The sequence below is a fragment of the Protomyctophum bolini genome, assembly GCF_963924005.1.
Source record: "Protomyctophum bolini genome assembly, chromosome: 3".
Taxonomy (NCBI): domain Eukaryota; kingdom Metazoa; phylum Chordata; class Actinopteri; order Myctophiformes; family Myctophidae; genus Protomyctophum; species Protomyctophum bolini.
In genome coordinates this window covers 42802594-42826551 of record NC_137864.1, presented here as the reverse complement: position 1 = coordinate 42826551, position 23958 = coordinate 42802594, and the positions used below count along the sequence as shown (strand labels likewise).

Here is a 23958-nt window from a genome sequence, read left to right as displayed (position 1 = left end):
GAGAAAGTGCTTTTGGGGATGAAATCTATGAAGAATCTCAACACGCAATTGGGTTAATATTGCATTTTTAATAATGTTTTATCCATCCATCTTCATACCGCTTATCCGACGCCCCAGCCCATTAATATGTATTCCCAGTTACAGGCAAACAGAATGCAATAATACCCTGTTTGATAGGGGTGGGACGATTCGATATGATCTCGATAACCTATCCTATAGGGTGCCGATTTGATTAATAATGTTTCGCGATGCAATGCAATATTGTCAGATCAACATATGGAATGAATTCTGTACAGTCCATATATGGAGCAGTGTCTTGAGTGTACAGAGTTTGATGTGGTCAGATCAACATATGGAATGTCAGAACAGGTCAGCTCCATATATGGAGATCTAAAATAGATCAAAACTAAAATAATAATCACGATTCGATTTAAAAATTGTGGCTTTAAAAAATCGCGATATTACTCATGAGACAATTTTGTAACTATTTTGTTGTAAAATCACACCTGTGTACGACATCATGCACCAGGCATGCTGGCCAATCAGAATGCCTGTTGCCTTTGATTGGTTAGCTGATTTGCACGTTTACATAAGACGTACATTTTCTCTTCAATGTCAATGGCGTTTAATGTTATGATGTTTAATTCACGTCATATTCAGCAGACATTTGACCTGAATTCCCCTTTCATTGTCAATGGCAAATCTTGTGGGGACAAAGGCTGTATATAGGAGGGTCTCAAAAATAGAGGCCCCTCCAAGGTTTGAAGGCACTTTGGGATATATTTTAGTAGTGGTAGTTAATTAAAAGTGTGTTTTGAATATCTTAAATTAGGATCGGCCTCAGGGAATACCGGCCGGTTGGCCGACCATCATAATAATAATAATAATAATAAACTTTATTTGTATAGCACCTTTCATACAGAGTTGCAGTTCAAAGTGCTTCACAGGCAGGACACAAATCAGGTACTTTACAGTTAGGTCATAACATATCAGACACAATCACATAGTATGCATATAATCATCAACATAAGAGGGGAATAAAAGGTCAGGCATAGAGTTAAAAAATACATACATACATATAAGATCATGAAAATAACATTTATTAATTTAAGTCTAAGGTACCGGGGAACCTTCTATAAAGTGCTATGGGAGGATTGAGAAGGCCAATCTAAAGAGGTGTGTTTATAATTTTTGTTTAAAGATGTTGATGGAGTTGGAGCCTCTCTGATTTCCTGAGGAATTGTATTCCATAGTTTTGGTGCATAGAAGGCGAATGCGGCCTCTCCTATTTTCTTTATTGGTTTCTTTTTCCTTTTTGTGTCAAGTAAACCTGCTGTGGAGGATCTTAGTGTTCTGGATGGAGTGCATGGTGATAGAAAGTCTGTTATGTATGTATGCAGGGCCTTGGTTATTTAGTGCTTTGTAGACTATGAATAGTGTTTTGAAATCTATTCTCTGGGAGACCGGGAGCCAGTGGAGGGTGTGCAAGACTGGTGTGATGTCTTCTCTTTTCTTTGTTTTCGTTAATAATCTAGCAGCAGAGCTTTGTATGAGTTGTAGTCTGTCTATGGCCATTTTTGGTAATCCTGTGAATAGAGTGTTGCAGTAATCTATAGGCGGCTAGTGACAAAAGCATGAATGGTTTTTTTCAGCATCTGGTTGTGTTAAGAAGGGTCGTATCTTGGCTATATATTTCTGAGAAATATAGCCCCGCTCGCGTCAAAATGACTCGGCCGTAACTATACCATATAAGGAGTTCCCAATGCAGCTACTGTACCTACAGTACGCCCACATATGGAGTGTGTTCTCCAACCTCAATGTGTCCTCATGGCATCAGGCGCAAACAAAACAGCCAGAACCGGCTCCATATATGCGGCCACAAAAGAGAGTATGCCCATATTTAGGCATTTACCGATGATATCAGGACTCTCAATATATGGGTATAATAAAGGGACAAGGCCTGACCGGAGGATGCATAGATATGTTCTTTGTTTATTTATTCATCTCCCCATTAGCTGCAGTTATGGTCAGCACGGTCGCACGCACACACGCACGCGAAAGCGATACGCACACACACATCATGCACACAGATTGTGCTCGCAAACTCACTGCAGGGCAACAAGTGTGAAGAGGCATGCAAGGAGTTGGTTCTGCCTTTAGGGCAAAACAAAACAAGCACATTAAATAAAACAGTAATCCTCTCCCTTAAACCCCTGTGACGACCTCTAAGATGACAGACCGGTATCTAGACCTATACAAACGTGTCGCTTTAGTTTCTAGACAGCATTTAGGGTTCATTTTAAGGTTTTATCAGAAATAGGCCATAGGATGGTGTCATAAATATACTATAGTATATACAGTAACTGTTACTTTAAATGCATATTTTACTCGCATTTTCCTCACATTTGATCTAAAATGAATATGGCATTGGATTCCCCATATATGAAAACCTAAAGAAGCAAAACTCAAGTGTGTGTGTGTGTGTGTGTTTGTGTGTTTGTGCGTGTGCGTGCGTGCGGGCATTAGCTGTCATTTTTTAACTGGGAATACAGCAAATTTGGATACCCCATAAATCAATCCAGTATTATCTTTTTCTTTTGCAGAATCTGTCTTGAGAGATTAGCCATAAATGAACACGATGATGTGCCTGCAGGGTTGAGATCGTTGGAAATGTGACCTAGACTATTAGCGCCACAGAAGGAATCTCTCTGACCTGTACAATATATGGGATCACAAGCTTACAGTACATACTGTAGCTTGAGGCGACATCCTTGCCACAGCATTCTGTGGGACAACTGTATGTTGTTTGTGTACTGTCTGTCTTGACTCTTGAGTGTATGCCTAATTAAAGATATATAAATCTTCCAGCATACTGTACATCCATCCCACAAAGGGTGAGTGTAAAGGAGATTGCATAACACTTCTTTTAGCTGTACTCACATAAAGCACCACATTATGGGACACGCTGTACGTACGGGAGCAGCACAGACAAATATGCACTGTCTGTAGTCCTTCTGCTGCACTGATGTAAAGGCCATTTTAACACTCTCTCTCTCTCTCTCTCTCTCTCTCTCTCTCTCTCTCTGCTTGGAGGGCCGATGCACTTCAATAAGTCAGGGCCAGCTAACAATCGATGGGCGACGTACCGTAGCCCTCATTCCTCTCCACATTATTGGCTCAGTCTGTCTAAGAAGTATATATATGCCCGTCTACCGTGTCAACTTTAGGCACTGAGGCTGTGTGTGAAGTGTGTGGTGGACCAGTGCGTTTCGCTCTCGGCTTGCTCTCAGGGAGAAAGTGTTTCAGCTCCGCAGCTAGTTGACTGGCATTGTTTACTTTACTGTGCAGTTTGCAGTACTGAAAGTGTAATGTGAAAGGTTTGGAAGGACCTTTTTGTGCATATATATAAAAAATACCGCTTGCATAATGTTTTCCGGGGGGGGGGGGCTGAGAACAATACATTGGAAACGAGAAAACACTACCTGTTAACACTACACAGGTAATATGCCAATATTGATGTTTTCACATAGTCGGAGAGTTTGGGTTTCTTTGGGTTTCACCTGCCAGAGTGTCTTAATTTCTATTGTCCTGCAACTGTACTGTAGTCTACAGTATCATCCTCATGTTGGACCGTCTTTCTGGGTACTGCTGTACATCAGGCCTCTGCTGTTTAGGCAATACTTTTCTCAGATTGTTTTGGCTCAGCTTGGTTGAGTCATGTTCTCATCACATTATGTAGATTTATGGTGACACACGATTGACAGGATTGGCAGCTTTGACAGCTAGGCTCTACTGCTCTGCTGCTCTGCTGCTCTGCATCCATACAAACTAACAGTGCCAGTCAACTCTTTGTTTTTTTCTTGGCTCATTAGACCAGTAGTCAGCCATTCAGTCTTTATTGGCGTGTTCATGTTTAGGCAGACAGCTTTGCTATTGAGTTCAGACATGGTTCAATTTGGACAAGAGTCACTAGGAAGATACAGTAAATATTTGTACTATTGACTAGTGAAAAGAAATTAGATCAGTCTTATATTTGTATGTCTGTAGGAGAAAATAAACCTATCGTCGTAGTGACAATATGTCATCTCATCATCTTCATCGCTGACAGCTTGGCTCATTACTTCCCTCAGCTCGCCGCTTCCCGTGTAGAGGTTGCAGGAACTCATAGCTGTCATACTTTAAATAACATCTGTCTGAGACTCTCTCTCATTCAGGTGGATGTGCTCTAGCTTTTTTAATTGATTGGATTTAAATTGTTGAAATTCAATGAGCACACTTGTAAACTAGTCTAGGTATACTGTGACCCTTAAATCCTACCAGTCTCTAATAGGACTATAGTTTGTAAAAATGTGTCACCAAGAGGGGGGGGGGGGGGGGGCGTCTGAAAAGCTAGCGGCGCCATGTTTCTGGGATTTAAACTCTAGCCCATAAGACTCAGAATAGAGTCACGGTCTGTTTTTGTAAACATTGAGCTTGTTCTTGGCGACAACACAGTGAACCAACACCAGGATGGATAGAAAGTAAGTCGGGCTCGACATATACCTTACAAGGACAAGGAACAGGTCGTGACCAACCACGGCTGTGCTTAGATACTTTGTTGAACGTTGTGTCTCTGCGCCTGTCCTGTGCGCCGTACAGCCGAGATCCAAGCCATCCTATATGTCTCTTTGTAAGCCGTCAATCTGGGTTCCTTGACGCCGTCTCCATGCTGGAAAGCTGAAAAATCAAATTCCGTTTTGCTGGCTCATTCCCTCGACGTGACCTGCTGTGGCACTTATTTACTGAGCAAGTCTGCACCACTGTGAGATGTCAGTTTAAAAAAAGAACGTATACAAGCAATCCAATCCAATCCACTTTATTTATAAAGCACATTTTTATACAACAAGGTTGAAACAAAGTGCTGTACACTAAGAAATACTAAAAAGCGACGACAACAACAACAGTACATAGACAGGGCACATAAGGACACAATGCAGTGGAAGCAGCAACTCTTATATATGTTCAAATGCCAAGGAGTACAAGTGAGTTTTCAGACGTGATTTAAACACAGACAAGGATTGAGAAGTTCTGACATGAGGTGGAAGTTCATGCCACATGATTGTGGGCCGTGCTACACCAGAAAATGACCTATCCCCCCGGGATTTCTGTGTGTGTGTGTGTGTGTGTGTGTGTGCTAAGTCCTGCCCTATGCGGGAGTTAACTATTTCCGTAGACAACGCCCTGGTAACGTCTGTCCCAACAGCCAGGAATCTTGGTGTTGTCCTGGACAGTCAGCTCTCGTTCAAAGCTCACATCACAGCTGTCACTCGATCCTGTAGGTTCACACTCTATAACATACGACGAATTAGACCGTTCCTCACCCAGGAATCAGCCCAGCTCCTAATCCAGACAACAGTCTTGTCAAAACTTGACTATTGTAACTCCCTCCTTACTGGCCTACCAGCATGTGCACTTAAGCCTCTCCAGCTGATCCAAAATGCCGCAGCTCGCTTGGTCTTCAACCAGCCAAAATTCTCACATGTCTCCCCCCTGCTCCGCTCCCTCCACTGGCTCCCGGTCGCTGCCCGCACAGAATACAAAACTCTGATGCTGGCATTCAAAGCAACCAAAGGTATGGCTCCCCCATATCTTGCAAGTATGATTGAACCCTACAAACCCTCCCGCGCACTCAGATCAGCTAACGCAGGGAAGCTGGAAGTACCCTCACTAAAAACGCCGGGATAACGCTCCACACGTCCCAAACTCTTCTCCCTTCTGGCTCCAAAACTGTGGAATGCACTTCCCATGGCAGTCAGAACTGCAGCATCACTCCCAATCTTCCGCCGTAGTCTGAAAACCCACCTTTTCAGACTCCATCATGGCCCATAGCACTTACTCTACCCTAGATAGCACTTCTGTAGACTTAGATAGCATTTGAAACAGACTTATAGCATGTTATGTAGACAGCACTAGAATTGCATTGTATATAGTCATAGCACGCCATAGTACATATGTATAGCATAGTAGTATATATGTAAAGTTTATACGTATAAATTTCATTATATAGATATTCCACTGTTACTTTCTTAGCTTACGCATGTTTCATGATGAATGTTTTTATGTGATGTATTCCCATGCTTTTGTTCTTGCTTAATGTAAGTCGCTCTGGATTAAGAGCGTCTGCTAAATGCCTAAATTGTAAATTGTAAATTGTGTGTGTGTGTGTGTGTGTGTGTGTGTGTGTGTGTGTGTGTGTGTGTGTGTGTGTGTGTGTGTGTGTGTGTGTGTGTGTGTGTGTGTGTGTGTGTGTGTGTGTGTGTGTGTGTGTGTGTGTGTGTGTGTGTGTGTGTGTGTGTGTGTGTGTGTGTGTGTGTGTGTGTGTGTGTGTGTGTGTGTGTGTGTGTGTGTGTGTGTGTGTGTGTGTGTGTGTGTGTGTGTGTGTAAAATCAGAATGTTCATTTCTCAACCTCATCAACCTGAAATGGCTGCTCTCAGCGTGTTAAACAAGTTTACAGATTTGAGATAAAGCAATCAATTAGTTGACAAATTACTATGACTATCAGTTGACTAAGACATTATTTAGTCTAGGATATCCCTACAGTAGCAGCGGCTCAGTCAACCTATAAATCTAATGTAAATACATCTATCTCACACATTACTAAGCTACAACAATTGCTATCCTCTCAGCATGCAATGTTGAGTAGTTAATGTATCAGACAATCTGCATGCATTTCCCCCAGGCAATTTATAGTACACTATTTTCTGGGCTTATTGATTTTAGGCCAACTGCACTGCATGTTACATATCCAAGCCAGGGAATAATGACAAGCTCTTCCCCAATGTGTTTGTGAAAGTGTTTAGCGAGAAAAAAATAATAATAATTCAACTCCCCTAGGGCAGTGTTTCCCAAACAATGGGTTGAGAATAGAACCGGTTCGTGTCACTGACCCCGATGTCTGTCATGGGGATATATTTATTCATGTTAAAGACTTTCCTTCTTTGCCAACCAATTAATGAGACTCAATGGATACGAGCGAGTCAAAAGCAAAGCACAGTCTACACATAATTATTGCTTTGTTAATATATGCTCATAATAAGTTAACTGCTTTCCCTTAGGGACAGGAGGCATGAGCAATTTGAGCATCCAGGAGTAATTGCCTTAGTTATGTAAGGGGGTCTGATTATAATTTATGACCACAATTTAAATGTCTGGAGAATACATAGTAAAATATTCTAATATATGGGTTAATATATGTTAATTGACCGTTTATAATAAACGGTAGAGTAATCTTTGAATCTCTTGTGACTGGTTTTCCTGTCTTCTCCCTCTCTCTGGCATTCCTTCAATCTCAGTCTCATCTTTTCTCCCATATCTCTCTCTCTTCCTTCTTTCTACCAGTTTTTCCCTCTCCTGTAGTCCTGTTCCCTCTGCTCGCTTCTTCACCATCTCAGATGATCTCACTCACCTTTTTTAAAAGCCTCATATCTCTGTTACTGTTTCTCTTTTGTTTGATCTCATCCTCACCTCCTCTTGTATCCCTTTTATTTATCTGTCTGTCTCCCCCTCTTTCCCCGTGGACTACGCAGTATAGTCCGACATTCTGTTAGTCTGACTACGGTTAAGACTTACCCCGTGGCCGGTTAAGACTCACCCCGTGGCGTCCGCGTGCGGTTATGGTCAGGGTCAGGGTTTGGGGTCAGACTAATGAGTGGTCGGACCAGTGCCACGCTAGCTACCCCTTCCACCTCCCGCTTTAGGTGAGAGCTTCTCACCTATATACGTTTTCATTGGCAACTCACTGTCCCTCCTTCTACCTCTCCTTCCTTCCCTCTTCCTCCTCTGCCCACCTTACATAATATTCTTTAATTACTTTTCTCTCTTCTCTTTTAATTTTATTTTTTACATCTTACCCTCTTACTTCACCCTTCTTCCCACGATCTTGAACCTTTTGCATGCATCTAACTCATGTACTAGTGCTGCTTTTTGCCAGGTGCGAAGCACATGCAAACACGACCTAGCAAACACGACCTAGTCATAATTGGCTGCCTCCTAGCGACCTTACTAGCGACCTAGTCATGATTGGCTGCCTCCTAAGCCAATGGGAGTCTGACCTGAACGGCATAAAAACCCATACTCCGAACACCGCAACGCAGAGCGAGTGGCAACAGCGGCTAATGTTATGAGCTAACTGGAGCTAGAGGAAAGTCATAACAAAACACAGTGAGTGAACCAACACGTCGGAAACGAAAGAAAACGGGCGCTATACAAGAGCTTGTTGCACCTGGCAGTCATTTTCTTGTTTATGTATACGCATACAGATATCTTAGATTTTTGATTGTTTCCATTTCAGTTTTTCTCCACCCCCCATTTTCCTTCTTTCCTGAAAGCAACGACACGATGGGAAAACTAATACACCTGTAAACCCGTGAATGAGACAATCAAACGGATTCAGATTACATCCCTCTCTCTTCAATCCAATCCACTTTATTTATAAAGCACATTTTTATACAACAAGGTTGAAACAAAGTGCTGTACACAAAGAAATCAACAACAAAACAATACATAGACAGGGCACATAAGGACATAATGCAGTGGAAGCAGCAACTCTTAATCAGTACGTTCAAAAGCCAAGGAGTACAAGTGATTTTTCAGACGTGATTTAAACACAGACAAGGATTGAGAAGCTCTGACATGAGGTGGAAGTTCATTCCACAGTGTGGGCCGTGCTACACCAGAAAATGACCTATCCCCCCCCCCCGGGATTTCAGCTTTGATTTAGGGATCTAGGGATCTTTCACTCCATTCCTCTTTGTGTTGTTAATTATCATTCCTCCTTGTCTTCCAGGTTGTGAAGGAGGAGCGCACCAGAGGAAGCTCTACAAAGACCTGATGGTGAACTATAACCGCCTGGAGAGGCCCGTCCAGAATGACTCGGCACCCATAGTGGTGGAGCTGGGCCTCACGCTGCTCCAGATTATTGATGTGGTGAGTAAGTAATATCGTGTGTGTGTGTGTGTTTGTGTGTGTGTGTGTGTGTGTGTGTGTGGTGTGTGTGTGGTGTGTGTGTGTGTGTGTGTGTGTGTGTGTGTGTGTGTGTGTGTGTGTGTGTGTGTGTGTGTGTGTGTGTTTTTTAAGGCTATCCCCAAACATTCAGGGTTTGAATGTTCGCTCGTTAGGGTTAACGTCGCCCCGGAGGATCTATTTATGAATTGCAGCCTGGTTAAAAGCGCTCAAATTAATTAATTAGAACCAAATGGTTCCTGCCAAAGTTCGAGTCCTAAAAACAGGGCTAGGGTAGTGTGTGTGTGTTGCTTGGTAAAGACAGATGGGAAGCTATGGAGAGAGTGTTTTCCTGAGCATTCTTTTCTTATACATTCATTTGTAACTGATAGTAGAAATGGACCCATAGACGGTTACAAATTGTACACGGTGTACAGTTGTACACTATTGGAGTTAAATGTACACTGTGGATTTTCAGGACTTGGTGACTTTCAGCTGCATTTCATTTGAGAGTTTTGCTGTGACTGCAGTGTACTTTACTTTGTACTCATCCAGGTGGCTGTGAGAAATAAGCCACTATCCTTTGCCTTATACTTCTCCCCTCCTTCATTTCTCATTTGTAGACGGTCACTGGTTTCTGTCCTTTCACTGGACAAGACAATTCAATTTCAGTCTGTCTCTTCTCTTCTCTTCTCTTCTCTTCTCTTCTCTTCTCTTCTCTTCTCTTCTCTTCTCTTCTCTTCTCTTCTCTTCTCTTCTCTTCTCTTCTCTTCTCTTCTCTTCTCTTCTCTTCTCTTCTCTTCTCTTCTCTTCTCTTCTCTCCTCTCCTCTCCTCTCCTCTCCTCTCCTCTCCTCTCCCTGTCCAGAATAAAGGTTTCACTTACTATCACGACAATGTGTGGGACCACGTTCCGCTTCCCTTCCTTCCTGCAGAGCAACACACTGCAATCCTCAGTGTTCATTCTACTCTGAGTCTGAGAGCGTATAGTAGTCCATTGGGTTACAGTTCTCGTTGCTAAATTTGCATTCCGTCTGTGTCATGAGCCGTGACTAATTACACCTCAATCAATGCTATTTATATTGGGTTCACTGTCAGATCTGTCCGCTCTTGTTCATGTTCTCTCCACGCTCATGCACCCATCCTCTAGGAAAACCCACACATGATCCGTGACCCTCGTATGCCTGAGCACTCATCCAAAAAACCCAGACTGACACCCTGTGTGTGAGTTGGGGTTGTCAGACTTCGTCGTACGCTGTGTGTCACTTTATGCAGGCGTGTGCAGAGAGTGTTAGAGAGGCAGGGGCTGAAATCCCAAAAGAGGGCACTTTTGGCCCAAAATAGCAGATCTACAAGCTCACTGAGTTTGTAGATCAGCTATTTAGAAATTTTATAAAGAAATCTCCTGAATGCTGCCTTACCTGGAAGGAGAGGGAATTTGCATTTCTTTCACTATAGTAAATGCTGCATTCGTGGTCTGGAGTATAGGGCAGGGTAAAAGGGCAGGGGCTCATGAAGCCCCCTTTGATATCTATGTGTGCATGTCCCTGTCTTCATGATAAGGACCCCCTCTAAAACTAGATGATGCATCTCAAGGGACTATCCTCTAAATTAAATAACATTTCAATATATATATATAAGAAAAGAACATGGCGTTGATGTTGGGCTGCTGCATTGTTTCCCAGAGTGTATTATTATTCATCTTCTCTATAGCCTCCGTGTAGCGTACTGCATATAGAAACAAGTGTCTAGCGTGTAGCGTACTGCATATAGAAACAAGCGTCTAGCGCGTATCGTACTGCATATAGAAACAAGTGTCTAGCGCATAGCGTACTGCATATAGAAACAAGCATCTAGCGCGTAGCGTACTGCATATAGAAACAAGCGTCTAGCGCGTAGCGTACTGCATATAGAAACAAGCGTCTAGCGCGTAGCGTACTGCATATAGAAACAAGCATCTAGCGCGTAGCGTACTGCATATAGAAACAAGCGTCTAGCGCGTAGCGTACTGCATATAGAAACAAGCGTCTAGCGCGTAGCGTACTGCATATAGAAACAAGTGTCTAGCGCATAGCGTACTGCATATAGAAACAAGCCTATAGCTCTCCCACAGACAATGAACGACGTGGTTTCATTGTCATGATGTGTCTGAGGGAAGAGCCAGAATCTCGCTCTAGACGCTCCAATCATTGTTTTGGTGTGATATCCACGGGAGCATGATCCACTGATCCTCCATGGGGGGTCCACCTGGGGTTCCATCGTTTTGGATGTGCGTGCCTGCTTTGTAAACTTTTCTGAGGAATTCTTCATGCTTCTCGTGACATGGCTCAAAAACCTACCTAGCTCCTCCACTGCTGTCTCCAACCTGGGCTCAGTGTGTGTGTGTAATGCAGCTGCACATGCCCCCCCCCCAGATCCCTGGGGGCCCTCCCAGATCCCTGGGGGCCCCCCAGGTCCCTGGGGGCCATGCATGATCGGATTCGGATACGACTGTGAAGTCTGTTGTGAAACTCTCTACACAAGACTATAATAATACAGCAGCTGTGGGAGCTCTTATGCCAGCCTCCCTTTGGTGTCTGTCTGTCTGTGTCTGTGTCTGTGTCTGTGTCTGTGTCTGTGTCTGTGTCTGTGTCTGTGTCTGTATCTGTGTCTGTGTCTGTGTCTGTCCTGTCTGGCTATAATAGCCGGGGAACCACAGGCCCAAAAGCTCAACGGTTAAGGATTAACCTGTGATGTCATGACGTACTTTTTTGTGTGTTTTTTCTATTCACTTGGTCATTAAGGTCCACATAATGAGAGGTCTGCTCTGGTCATTAAGGTCCACAGAATGAGAGGTCTGCTCTGGTCATTAAGGTCCACAGAATGAGAGGTCTGCTCTGGTCATTAAGGTCCACAGAATGAGAGGTCTGCTCTGGTCATTAAGGTCCACAGAATGAGAGGTCTGCTCTGGTCATTAAGGTCCACAGAATGAGAGGTCTGCTCTGGTCATTAAGGTCCACAGAATGAGAGGTCTGCTCTGGTCATTAAGGTCCACAGAATGAGAGGTCTGCTCTGGTCATTAAGGTCCACAGAATGAGAGGTCTGCTCTGGTCATTAAGGTCCACAGAATGAGAGGTCTGCTCTGGTCATTAAGGTCCACAGAATGAGAGGTCTGCTCTGGTCATTAAGGTCCACAGAATGAGAGGTCTGCTCTGCTGGAAACCGCAAAAAAAGCTATGGACATTTTTGTATACCACACCATAAACAACCAATATAAGGCAAAATGTCATCATACTTTTAGTAGCATGTGACATGATGTCAAACTAGGGGATTTTCATGATTCTGAATCCATTCCAAGCATTAGTTTTGCACGAAAAACACTCAGCAATAGCCGTCATCACTGTGATGAGGACATTTAGGCATGGTCGAATTTAGGCCAAGGAGTGTTTTTCGTGCAAAACTAATGCTTGGAATGGATCCAGAATCATGAAAACCCCCTAGTTTGACATGTCACAAGCTACTTAAAGTATGATAAAAAATACAAAAATGTCCATAACTTTTGTTTTTTTGCGATATTATTTCCGGCAGAGCAGACCTCTCATTCTGTGGACCTTAATGACCAAGTGAATAGAAAAAAGATACAAATACAAGTATGTAATGAACATCACAGGTCCTCTCAAAGTGTTGGTGCTGGCCCCCCGGCTATAAGGCTGTATACTGTCTCTGGCTGCTACTGTTGTCCTCAGATGAGCCCTCCAGTCATCTGGGTTCTCCATGCGTCTGGCTATAACTCGCCATTACTTTCTCCCCGTGCATCTTTATGTAGCACATCTTCGTACGCTCGTGTGTGACGCCCCCGTCGTAACCGATGTCTGTGGCAGTGACCTTCAAGACGAACAGATATACTGACTAAAATATAATATCGGATGAGTGCTCAGGCGTGGGTCACGGATCATGTGTGGGTTTTCCTAGAGGATGGGGGCATGAGCGTGGAGAGAACATGAACAAGAGCGGACAGATCTGACAGTGAACCCAATATAAATAGCATTGATTGAGGTGTAATTAGTCACGGCTCATGACACAGACGGAATGCAAATTTAGCAACGAGAACTGTAACCCAATGGACTACTATATACGCTCTCAGAGTAGAATGAACACTGAGGATTGCAGTGTGTGTAGCTCTGCAGGAAGGAAGGGAAGCGGAACGTGGTCCCACACATTGTCGTGATAGTAAGTGTCACGCTTCTTCAGTTCCCTCGTAGTCATGCAACGGAGAGAAACGGTAGTGATAATGCAAAGGTGGATATGTATTGTATGTAGGCAGATTAACAAAAGAAAAAGTTTCATCCATGTATTATATTTTTATCCTCTATACATTGCCTGCTGATTACATTCACAACAATAAGCTATATAGCAAGGTCACATTCGTGGGTACCAGGCTTTTATTGGAAGGAGGCAGAAGGAGGCCTATATTTCAATTTTTAAGGCTTCGTACACATGTATCAGACCAACATGCTCTGTGTTTCATGGCCGCCTCAATGCTTTTCCAATGGAAGTCACGTGGTTTGACCAAACAGTTGTGTGTGTGATGGGGGGAGGGGGGGCAATCAAACACAAGTGTTTGGTCGAACGGTTCGAACCATGTGACTTCCATTGGAAAAGCATTGGGGCGGCCATGAAACACAGGCAGAGCACAGCACATTTGTTCTTTATGTGTGTATGAAGCCATGAAACACAGGCATGAGAGCACAGCACAGCTGTTCTTTATGTGTGTACGAAGCCTGACAGATCGGAATGAAGAGAACCTCATTTCATGTCAGTTTGAACCCAGTAAAATGTACTGGTTCTTGTATTGAAACCAAGTAGTATTATGACATATTGAAACAGTGCAGTTACAGTTACAGTCCGCGTGGAGGTCTACGGTAGTCCGCGGGGCTGCGGTTGTCCGCGGATACACTCAGACTCAGATGTGTTACCCATTCAATCAGGTCTGCTTATGTCACGTTTCACTGCTCTGCTCCGGTCCGCTGTTGTGCTCAGATAAGTGACCCTACTGTACATGGTCTGAGCGCAAAAGGAATGCGCATAATAGCGGCGCTTATGTGCGTCATTATTAGCATTTCGATCGTGTTTTTCTAAGACGATTTCTACGTGGATTTTATTGTTTATAAACGTGGGATGAAGTCGGATGCGGCCATGCAAAAATGATTGTGTCCGTGGATTATTATATCCTTTTATTGTTCTCGCAATTTCTTTTTAACGTGGATTCTGTCGGTGAGTACGTATACATAGCGGTTGGCAGCGAGGGTGACATGAATGGGTTAGTTTCTCAACCGAGTGCGTATAATGTGACGCAGGGCTATAATTACAACACTGACTGAAATGTAAAAAAGTCTACATCCTAAAATGTAAATCGAAAACATTTCTTCAGGCTATAACTGCGGTGGGAGAATTTCCTTTCCTTTTAACCCATTTTGGGCGGGCACCCCTTTTTGGTGTTGGCATTATGTTGTGCTTTAGCTATTAAAAAATAGCAGATCTACAAGCTCATAGTGCGCCACTCGTAGGTCTGCTATTTTTGAAAAATCGAAGAACGACTGACATAGAAACATAGCTTTTTCAGAAAACTGTCAGGATGTAGGAGACATTTTTAGAATCTGATCTCAGGTCAGAATGGGTTAACATTGGTCTACTCTAGTGTGTGATATGCATACTGTATATCTTGCCTCTGCATCACCGATGATGTGATCAGGTGCTCGACTGCACTGGATCCCAAACCTTTCCATGTCAAGGACCCCCACATTGACACTAAATGGCCCTCGGACCCCCATTTGAAAGGATATGCCAGGGACCCCCATAAGAGAAGACTTTTATGGCACTAGCAGTGATTTTCAACCCGTTTAATTTCACGGACCCCCAGTTTGACATGCATTAGTCTACGGACCCCCCCCCCCCATTTAACCCATTCTGACCTGAGATCAGATTCTAAAAATGTCTTCTACATCCTGATAGTTTTCATTCTGACCTGAGATCAGATTCTAAAAATGTCTTCTATGTCAGTCGCTCTTCGATTTTTCAAAAATAGCAGATCTACAAGCTCATAGCGCGCCACCGAGTGGCGTGCTATGAGCTTGTAGATCTGCTATTTTTCAATAGCTAAAGCACGACATCGTGCTAACACCAAAATGGGTTCCCGCCCAAAATGGGTTAATGGCATTTCTATCTCTGTGACCCCCGATTTATATTGTAAAATCAATGCTAATTTAACTCTGAGAGTGTACAAATGGAACCAAATGGACCCAAGTTGGTTCCAAATGATCATTTAGCCATGGGTCCCCTCTGGAACTCCCTCAAGGACCCCTGGGGGTCCCCGGACCCCACTTTGGGAACCCACTGCACTACTGTGCACGTAGCGGCGTGGCGGCGTGAGCTGAACAGTGATCGCTCTTCTTTTATGGAGACAGACAATCCATGTTCTAGTCGGCCTGGCCGGGCCTCTTCCACCGCCATGCCATGAAAACACAATGCTTATTCTATTCAGTCACTAGTGTTCGCTAAAACACACAGTACAGGATTCCTTTGGGAAAAAATCAATTCGCTTATCCTGAGTTTTATTGGGTGGGCGTTCTCGTGTGACAAAGCGTGATTGCTGTGTATCATAAAGTCACAGTAACGTACAGATATATAGGGAGCTATTGTTGCTTCTTGTGTGGGCCCTTGTGTCAGCCACTCTGAAGCCTTGTGTGGGCCCTTGTGTCGGCCACTCTGAAGCCTTGTGTGGGCCCTTGTGTCAGCCACTCTGAAGCCTTGTGTGGGCCCTTGTGTCAGCCACTCTGAAGCCTTGTGTGGGCCCTTGTGTCGGCCACTCTGAAGCCTTGTGTGGGCCCTTGTGTCAGCCACTCTGAAGCCTTTTGTGGGCCCTTGTGTCGGCCACTCTGAAGCCTTGTGTGGGCCCTTGTGTCGGCCACTCTGAAGCCTTGTGTGGGCCCTTGTGTCGGCCACTCTGAAGCCCATCAGAGGTGATTTATGAGGAGATTAGAAGTGCTTGTATTGAGGCGGACAGATGTGATACTGCCCCTTTTGAAGGTCCGGCGGTATAGCACAAAGGAAAGGTCAAGCACTAAACACAGCCATCTCAACGATATCATTCTAGATCATGGGAGATCATGTGCGTGCGTGCGTGCGTGCGTGTGTGTGCGTGCGTGTGTGCACAGGCAGGGAGGCAGGCAGGCACACAATGGAAGGTTTCCCCGTTTCGGTGGTGGAGAAAGACAGCTGAATGAAGAGGACCTTGTCAGTCAGAGAGGCCAGGAGGAGATACGATTGCACCGAGGCGAGGAAGGGCTCCGGCCTCCTGGCAGGGCTCGGGCATGCCCCATGCCCCCCTGCCTGTCTGGGGCAGGGTGGTGATGGACACATTGCACAACATGTGCTTTTGCACTCTAGGGCAGGGAAATGGCTGACTGAGGTACGCTCCCTTTACTTTTCTGAGTACACACACTTTATGCATATTTGATGTTGTTTTGTCTTGATATTTGATAGTTTTTCCCCCCTCTATATTCTTATAATTTAATAATGCAGCTGCATGGGTAAGCCTGTAGAGAAATCATTTCACCAACTTTACACCATATAAACTTATGTGACAAAGTGAAGTTAAAGTTGAAGTGAGGAAAAAAAGATAAAACATATCTCAGTTTTAGAGACGAGGATCAAAGAGAACAGACAAGTCTCTGAGAGACAAGGTAGACAATAATAAATCAACCATGGGCAGAGACAAATGTGGATTTGCAATTGTTGTTGCAAGTTGCAACTTGAGAACTAGAGAAACCGTTGGATGGCACTTACACCCGCCTTCTAATGAGAGAGCAAAATCTCTCTTGGAAGAGCCACCCACCGACTAATCTAATATACGGCAACCTTCCCCGTGTTTCTTCACTGGTCCGATCCAGAAGAACACAGTTTGCTACAGAGCTGACAATGAGGTTATATCTTCAAAGCAGACCAGAGGTAGAAAACTGTCGTTCCCTGATGTCATCGCTTGGGACACATGCATCAGTAAGCAGGAACTGGGAATGGCAATGAAGGACCGGGCAAGTCTGGCGTGGCATTGTGATAGATAGATAGATAGACTTTTATTTGTCATTGCACACAAAGCATACACTGAGCATACAACGAGATTTCTAGGGAGCTCCCACATAACCGTAGTACATAAAAACACTAACATAACACATAAGATACAACACAGAGTAAAGTGCACGGTGATATTTAAAGTGCATGATGGATGAGAAAGGAACCAATAAGTTATCCCAGTCCAGAGTCAGAGTGCATGATGCATATGAGGGGACAGTCAATGCTCATCTAGTGATCCATCGTTTAGCAGTCTGCCTGCGTAGGGGAAAAAGCTGTTTGTCAATCTTGAGCTACTAGCACGGATGGACTGGTATCTCCTCCCTGAGGGAAGGAGGTGAAAGAGGTGACATGCTGGGTGTGACTGGTCTCTGATGATACGCTGGGAGAGGCCAAGGCAGCGGGAGGTGAAGACGGAGGTGATAGATGGTAGAGGGGACCTTCACCACCCTCTGTAGGGCCGCCTGCTCTGCCTTTGTGCAGCTGGGGAACCACACAGACACACAGTAGGTCAGTACGCTCTCGACAGCACAATGGTAAAAAGTTTACAAGGAGATTTATTGGCAGGGCAGCTTCTTTCAGCTTCCGTAGGAAGTATAGGCGTTGCTGAGCTTTTCCAATCACTGAAGCGATTTTGGTGCTCCAGGACAGGGTCTCACTCACACTGAGACCCAGGAACTTGAACTCTGTGACCACCTCTATACTGCCTCGTTGTTAATGAGCAGAGGGGAGTGGTCCGGCCTTGACTTCCTAAAGTCCACTATAATCTCCCTTGTCTTCTTTATGTTGAGCTGCATATTGTTATTGGCACACCAAGCTGTCAGACCTTCCACCTCTCTCCGATAGGCAGACTCATCATTGTTCCTTATTATGAGCCCCACAACTGTGGTGTCATCTGCAAATGTTATGATGTGATTGGATGGGAAGGAGGGAGAACAGTCATGTGTATAATAGTGGGCTAAGCACGCACCCCTGCGGAGCACCAGCGCTGAGGGACAGAGTGGATGAGGTGTGTTTGCCCAGCCGGACGGCTTGCATGATCTCGAAAAATGCATGATGGTCGAAAAATGATGATGATGATGCAACTATGTGCCTCGCCTAGAGTAGTAACCTGTGGGGCTGCATGGGTAAATGTACTGTATTTTTTATTTATTCTCATTCTCGTATATGTGATGTACTGTCTTACCTTGTGGGCCACGAGCCTGTAATACATTTTATATATGCACATAGGCCCATTTCATTAGGGTGAGTAGGTCTGGTAGCGTTTTGAATGCATGTCTACTCTGCACATAGCCATTTGGGTAGAACGTCTAAGTGATGATAAACGTATCGTTTATATTTTACATTCGTTTGGAATCAAGTCAACAATCCAATAGAAGTTATGCAGCCTGTGGGAATGCTTATGCAACTGTTGCACTAACCACAGTGCATCATAATGTCGGAAGTTGGACTTAACTGCTTGGTATTGATTATCGATTTGTTTGAACAGTCATTTTCCATATTATTTCATGCTAAAGTAACTTAATTTAAGGTATTGAGGGTTTAGAGAAGGACAGAGAAATGACGCTTTTACTACATAATGGATTGTCAGAACAGGTCAGCTCCATATATGGAGATCTAAGGGTTTCGTAATCTCCTAATGAGATGGAGGAAACAGCATGACTTTAAATAATGATCAGCACAGGACATAAAAAGCGTGCATGGTGCCGGAGCCTGCAGGGTTGATATAGCGCAGCTACTTGGGACCGCCCATTGTTCCATACAACTGTGCTATCAGGTGTTCTCGGGGATATAGGGATTCTGCTTTGCATTCTAATGCTGTGCTGAATTAGCTTTCATTCATGTCAAGGACCCCCCGCCGCAAGTTAAAATGTATTTGGACCGAGGATCAAACGATTCATGTCATAAGTGATCTAAACGGCGGGGTCCGCTGACCCCAGTTTGAAAACCACGTGTGCAGTAGTCCTATAAAGGACACAATTATATTCATCAATAATCATCTGCACTCCTGCGGCTGCGAATTAACTATTTTCGTCTGTAAATGTTGCATACAGTTTACTGTATATTTACATTTCTTTTTTTTTTTTTTTTTTACATATGGCAGATACAGATTTGCAGGAATTGCAGGGCTCTCCTCTATAAGTGGCACACAGTTTACATGTTTAATGTCTAGTGTTGCATGTTTATCGAGCAGGGGGATATCCTTCATCTTAAAAAAGTATTCAACAGGCCGTATCAAACATAATGTATACATAACACAACCTTGTGTACATGCATGTGCATTCAAGTGCATACAACACAGCCTCTCATTTCACACCCTCCTTATGTCCACAGGACATTACAAGAGAGATTACAGTACAATATGTACACGCAAGTATTTGTAAGAATGAACCTGGGGCGTACAATTATTATTACCATTATTGATTCATATCAAATCTGAACATTTTCAAGTAAAGTATTCTCTTGGCCTCTTCCAACAACACCACGCCAGAGGGAAAGAAAATGTCTCAATGTCTTGAAGTGAGCATTTTTAGCTCCTCCAAACAAATAAGATAATACGGTAATCATCATTCATCATCAATGTACAATGTTAGCCATTCAGCAGACCCTCTTAATCCAGAGCGACTTTACAGTAAGCCAGGTGCGACACAAGGTAATACATCAAATACATATCTCTGGAAACCTCATAACTCCAGAATGTTCATTTTTCAGGAAATGAAAAATATACATTTTTAAGGAAATGAATAAAACCGTATATTTTTTTAAACGATGCAATACTGCCTCACCAAAGTTGATGTTGTGACATTAGATAGTGTCAATTACTTGCATGAGAAGGAGAGAGGCTTTGGAGTTAGCTGACAGTTTTAGCAGACAGTTTGAGGGTCTAATGGAGGTTTTAATTGTCCAATGCGTTCCTCCGGACAGCAACGATAATGCTCTCGTTCAGAGTATGCACAATTGCACATGCATACTCTGAACATGATGACTATTATAAGTATTATAATAGTCATCTAGGATCATACAAGTATGCATCATCAATTATCTGTATACATTGAAACTATAAACACTTTAGGATGCCATGTCAATAATGACCGTGCCATCTGTCTATGCTATCTCTAAATGATATTTGTTTTGCATATGCATGAGCCTGCAAGATCGTCGAGGCTAGGCCACCGTAAATACGGTCGGAAGACTTGGAGTGGAGTGGGAGTGAGTGCCGTACTAATTGCAATCAACAGCGTTTATGCAGTTCTGCAAGTGTTCTCTCCTCTCCTCTGCTCAGAGAGAGAGAGAGAGAGAGAGAGAGAGAGAGAGAGAGAGGATAGATTTTATGATTAAATTTAGAATTAAAATGTATATATATCTGTTCTGCACAGTGGCTTGTCCAGAACTAATAGGGCAATGTTCCAGCAATGGGTGATGTACCAGCATAATGCAATTATCTCACATCTCACTGACTCCACAATTGTTACTGTGACCCACCTAACGAGATGGGTCAGCGTGGGGGTATAAACGGTATGGCATCCGTGTGGATCTCTGGATACACGACGCGGCCAGTTTATCACTCAATAATTGGACAATGTTTCAACCACCAATGCCAGTTATTAAATGAAAAGTTAAATATTTAATGTGAAAATCCGGCAGTTTGAAAGGCTGGCTCTAGACACAAACGTGGACAGACACACCTACTGTACAGACTGCTCCATTCCTAGGACGGCTCCACTTCCTACAGAGCCACGCCTAAAAGAAGAAAAATAAACTGCTCCATAGAGAGAAAGACGTGGAGTTGTCATCTCATTGTTATCTCCCATGTAATCCCTGCAGACTGTCAGATTCCATGCTGTTTGCAGAGGCAAACGGGAGACAATACTTGTACACATGCACTGCCACAGCGTGTGCCTGCAAACAGGAGTCGCTCCCTGTCGTGTACTGTACTGTTAAGGTTCTGCAAAACAAGCAATTCTCCCACCCAAGCCTTTTTGTTCTCTCACACTACACAATACAATCCCAGTAGTGTACAAGTGTAACCCGTGTCAGGTGTGACTTTCATTCCTGTCGAACTTAGTCGGTGGTGCAGTAGTATAGGACTAGTAAATGGTGCATTTATATAGCGCCTTTTATCCAAGGCGCTTTACATAGTGCATTGATTAAATTCACCCATTCACACACACATTCATACACCGATTGCGGCGGAAACCATGCAAGCCTTGCAAGGTACCAACCAGCACATCTGGAGCAATGTGGGGTTCAGTGTCTTGCCCAAAGGACACTTTGACATGTAGACACTAGACAGGAGGAGCCGGGATTCGAACCGCCGACCCCACGGATCATTGGACGACCTGCTCTATCTCCTGAGCCACAGTCGCTTGTCATGAACAAGCTGACTATCATGCACTTGCTGTAGCAGAGTGGGTACGCAGAGGCTGTCCTGACATGGCTTGCAGTGTTTTTGGCGAGTCAACTCAGTGTGTACACTACAGCCAGCACTGCTGGAACCGATGCTTAACCCGGAACCCCATTTGGTGTTTTAATAAGCATTATGTTATTCTTAGCTATTGAAAATTAGCAGATCTACAAGCTACGAGCTTGTAGATTTTTAACTCAAATATTAGCTTACTGTACATAATATTTTTGGGGGTCCTTGACATGAAATGTTTGAGAAACATGACATAGAACTGACATAGAAACATAATGTTTTTCAGAAAACTTTAAAGATTTAGAAGATAATTTGTAGAATCGTCCTCGGGTCTAAATGAATACCTGGATATTGCAACACACGTTACGCATACGTTGATTAGACATAACAGTCCGACAGCTATTCCTCCGACAACGCCGTCGCTCCTGACATGCGTGGCCGGTTAAAACTCACCCGTGGCTCCCGATATGCGTGGCAAGTTACAACTAACCCATGGCAGGTTAAATCTAACCCGAGTTCAGACCAAAGTGCCCTTATTTGCAACACTCTGTGGGGGAGTCTGAGTCTGTGATGGAAGTATGTCTAGATAGGTTGTGTTTATGAATGGACACGTCCTACTGAATGAATGGCCACTAGACATTTTCAGAGGTGTTTGTTTGCACTGCTGACAGAATGAACTTGAAGCTGGGCTGAATGCAGAAACAATTGCAGAGCGTCTGTCTGAACCAACGTTTGACCAATCACTAGTTCGGGCTCCCCCCCAACATGCACTCATCCGAGCCATCTGATCCCATCAGCCATCTGCTGGGTGAAGCAGTAAAACAAACGTCCCCCTCCCTCCCCGGGGGGCCAGTAAACACTCCCTTCTTGCCTTCCTTTGTAGGTCAACCTGCTCGTGTCACACTACTCCTGTATGAAGTACACACAGTGTTCGACCTATTTGAGTTCATCATCTTATTTTAGTCCCAAGGTTGTTGGAGGCAAGGAATGCATCAAACGCAAAGACTCACGACACACACAAGAGCACTGCTATGTTACCATGTTTACCCAGGGTAACTGGACTAAGCTCAAGAACTTGTTTACAGCCAGGCCCTGCTCATAGAACATTTCATGGTAGGGGTTCAATGCCTTGTCCAAGGGCACTTCAGCGGTGGTAATTTTAACGTGCCGGTCCGGGGATACGAACTATAGCGACCTTCCGATATCAAGACCGCTCCGCAAACCGTTCGGCCACCGCTGCCCCTATAAGGAGTATAAGGAAGTCACAAGAAAATTCCCTCAAATAAATTAACTGTTAGATGAACTGTTAGATGAACCAAGACCTTCCTAGAAAGAACATTATAATTTATGTAATGATTTATAATTAATTAACTAATTAATATAATTATAATTAATCATTGCATTTACATTACAGTCATCACGTAAATCACCGTGGTGAATCACCATTATAATAGGCTTTCAATACAGCAATTACTAGGATTAATTAATGGTTTGTTAGTTGGTGGTGGTCATTGATTCAGGTCCACAAGGCTGGAAGGAACTCAAGTGAATCTGTCATGTTACGTTTAGTTAGTTTTGGTTCCAGAATGTTGATTTCGTCGACTAATACTATGACAAAACAATGTTAGGAAGGGACTATAGTGGACGAGATCCAGTATAAGTAATTTTACACTTGGTTGCATGTTGAAAATAGCAGATCTACAAGCTCACAACGTGTCGCAGTGTGACACGTTGCGAGCGTGTAGATCTGCTATTTTCAGCAAGTGTAAAAATGAAAGAATTACGACGGCATCAAGGACTAAAATCTTGTGATATTTAGTCAACTAAAACTAGACTAACACGAAGACATTCCAGGTGACTAAAATGTGACTAAAACTAAATGAAAACTATTCAAGAGACTATGACAAAAAATCTAAATTTGCTGTCAAAATCAACACTGCCAGAAAGCAGGAGTCAGGCACACACACGGCTTTGCAACTTTGCATACACGGGTCTATTGTGAAGTGTTGGACGACGGGCACAGCCAGAACAGTAGAGTGGGGACGCCACGGAGAGCCGAGCTGTCATTTTGGAAAATAGGCTGGCACGACGCTGGCAGGCAGGTGGTGTACACAGAGAGAAGCGGTCAGTCAGGCAGAGAGAGACTCAGACATTAACCTCCCATGGTACAGGGAAGCATGGGAGTGTAATGGAGTTCAAGCAAACATATATTGAAAGATAACTTGAACTGACTGAACGAAACACTGAAAGACTATACTAGAGTGTAGAGCTGGGGTGTATACAGTATAACTACTATAGGAGCTTGGTGAGTGGAGAATGGAGATGGGTTGCAGGTGTGCAGATTGATTGGCATCTCAGGAATGGAGTGCCGCGTCGAGACAGACAGACACGCAGGCACACAGACAGACACACAGAGAGACAGAGACAGACACACAGAGAGACAGAGACAGACACAGA

General features: G+C 43.8%; 1 protein-coding gene across 1 annotated transcript in view; it reads left to right on the top strand.

The window, feature by feature from the left end:
• Positions 1-23958, top strand: part of LOC308312448 (neuronal acetylcholine receptor subunit alpha-7-like) — a gene marked incomplete at both ends in the record, with an annotated part of 64872 nt that overhangs the window by 3399 nt on the left and 37515 nt on the right. The window contains one exon of the mRNA XM_080759055.1: positions 8826-8965. Within this exon, the coding sequence (XP_080615181.1) occupies positions 8826-8965 (140 nt within the window). The remainder of the gene's footprint in view (positions 1-8825; positions 8966-23958) is intronic.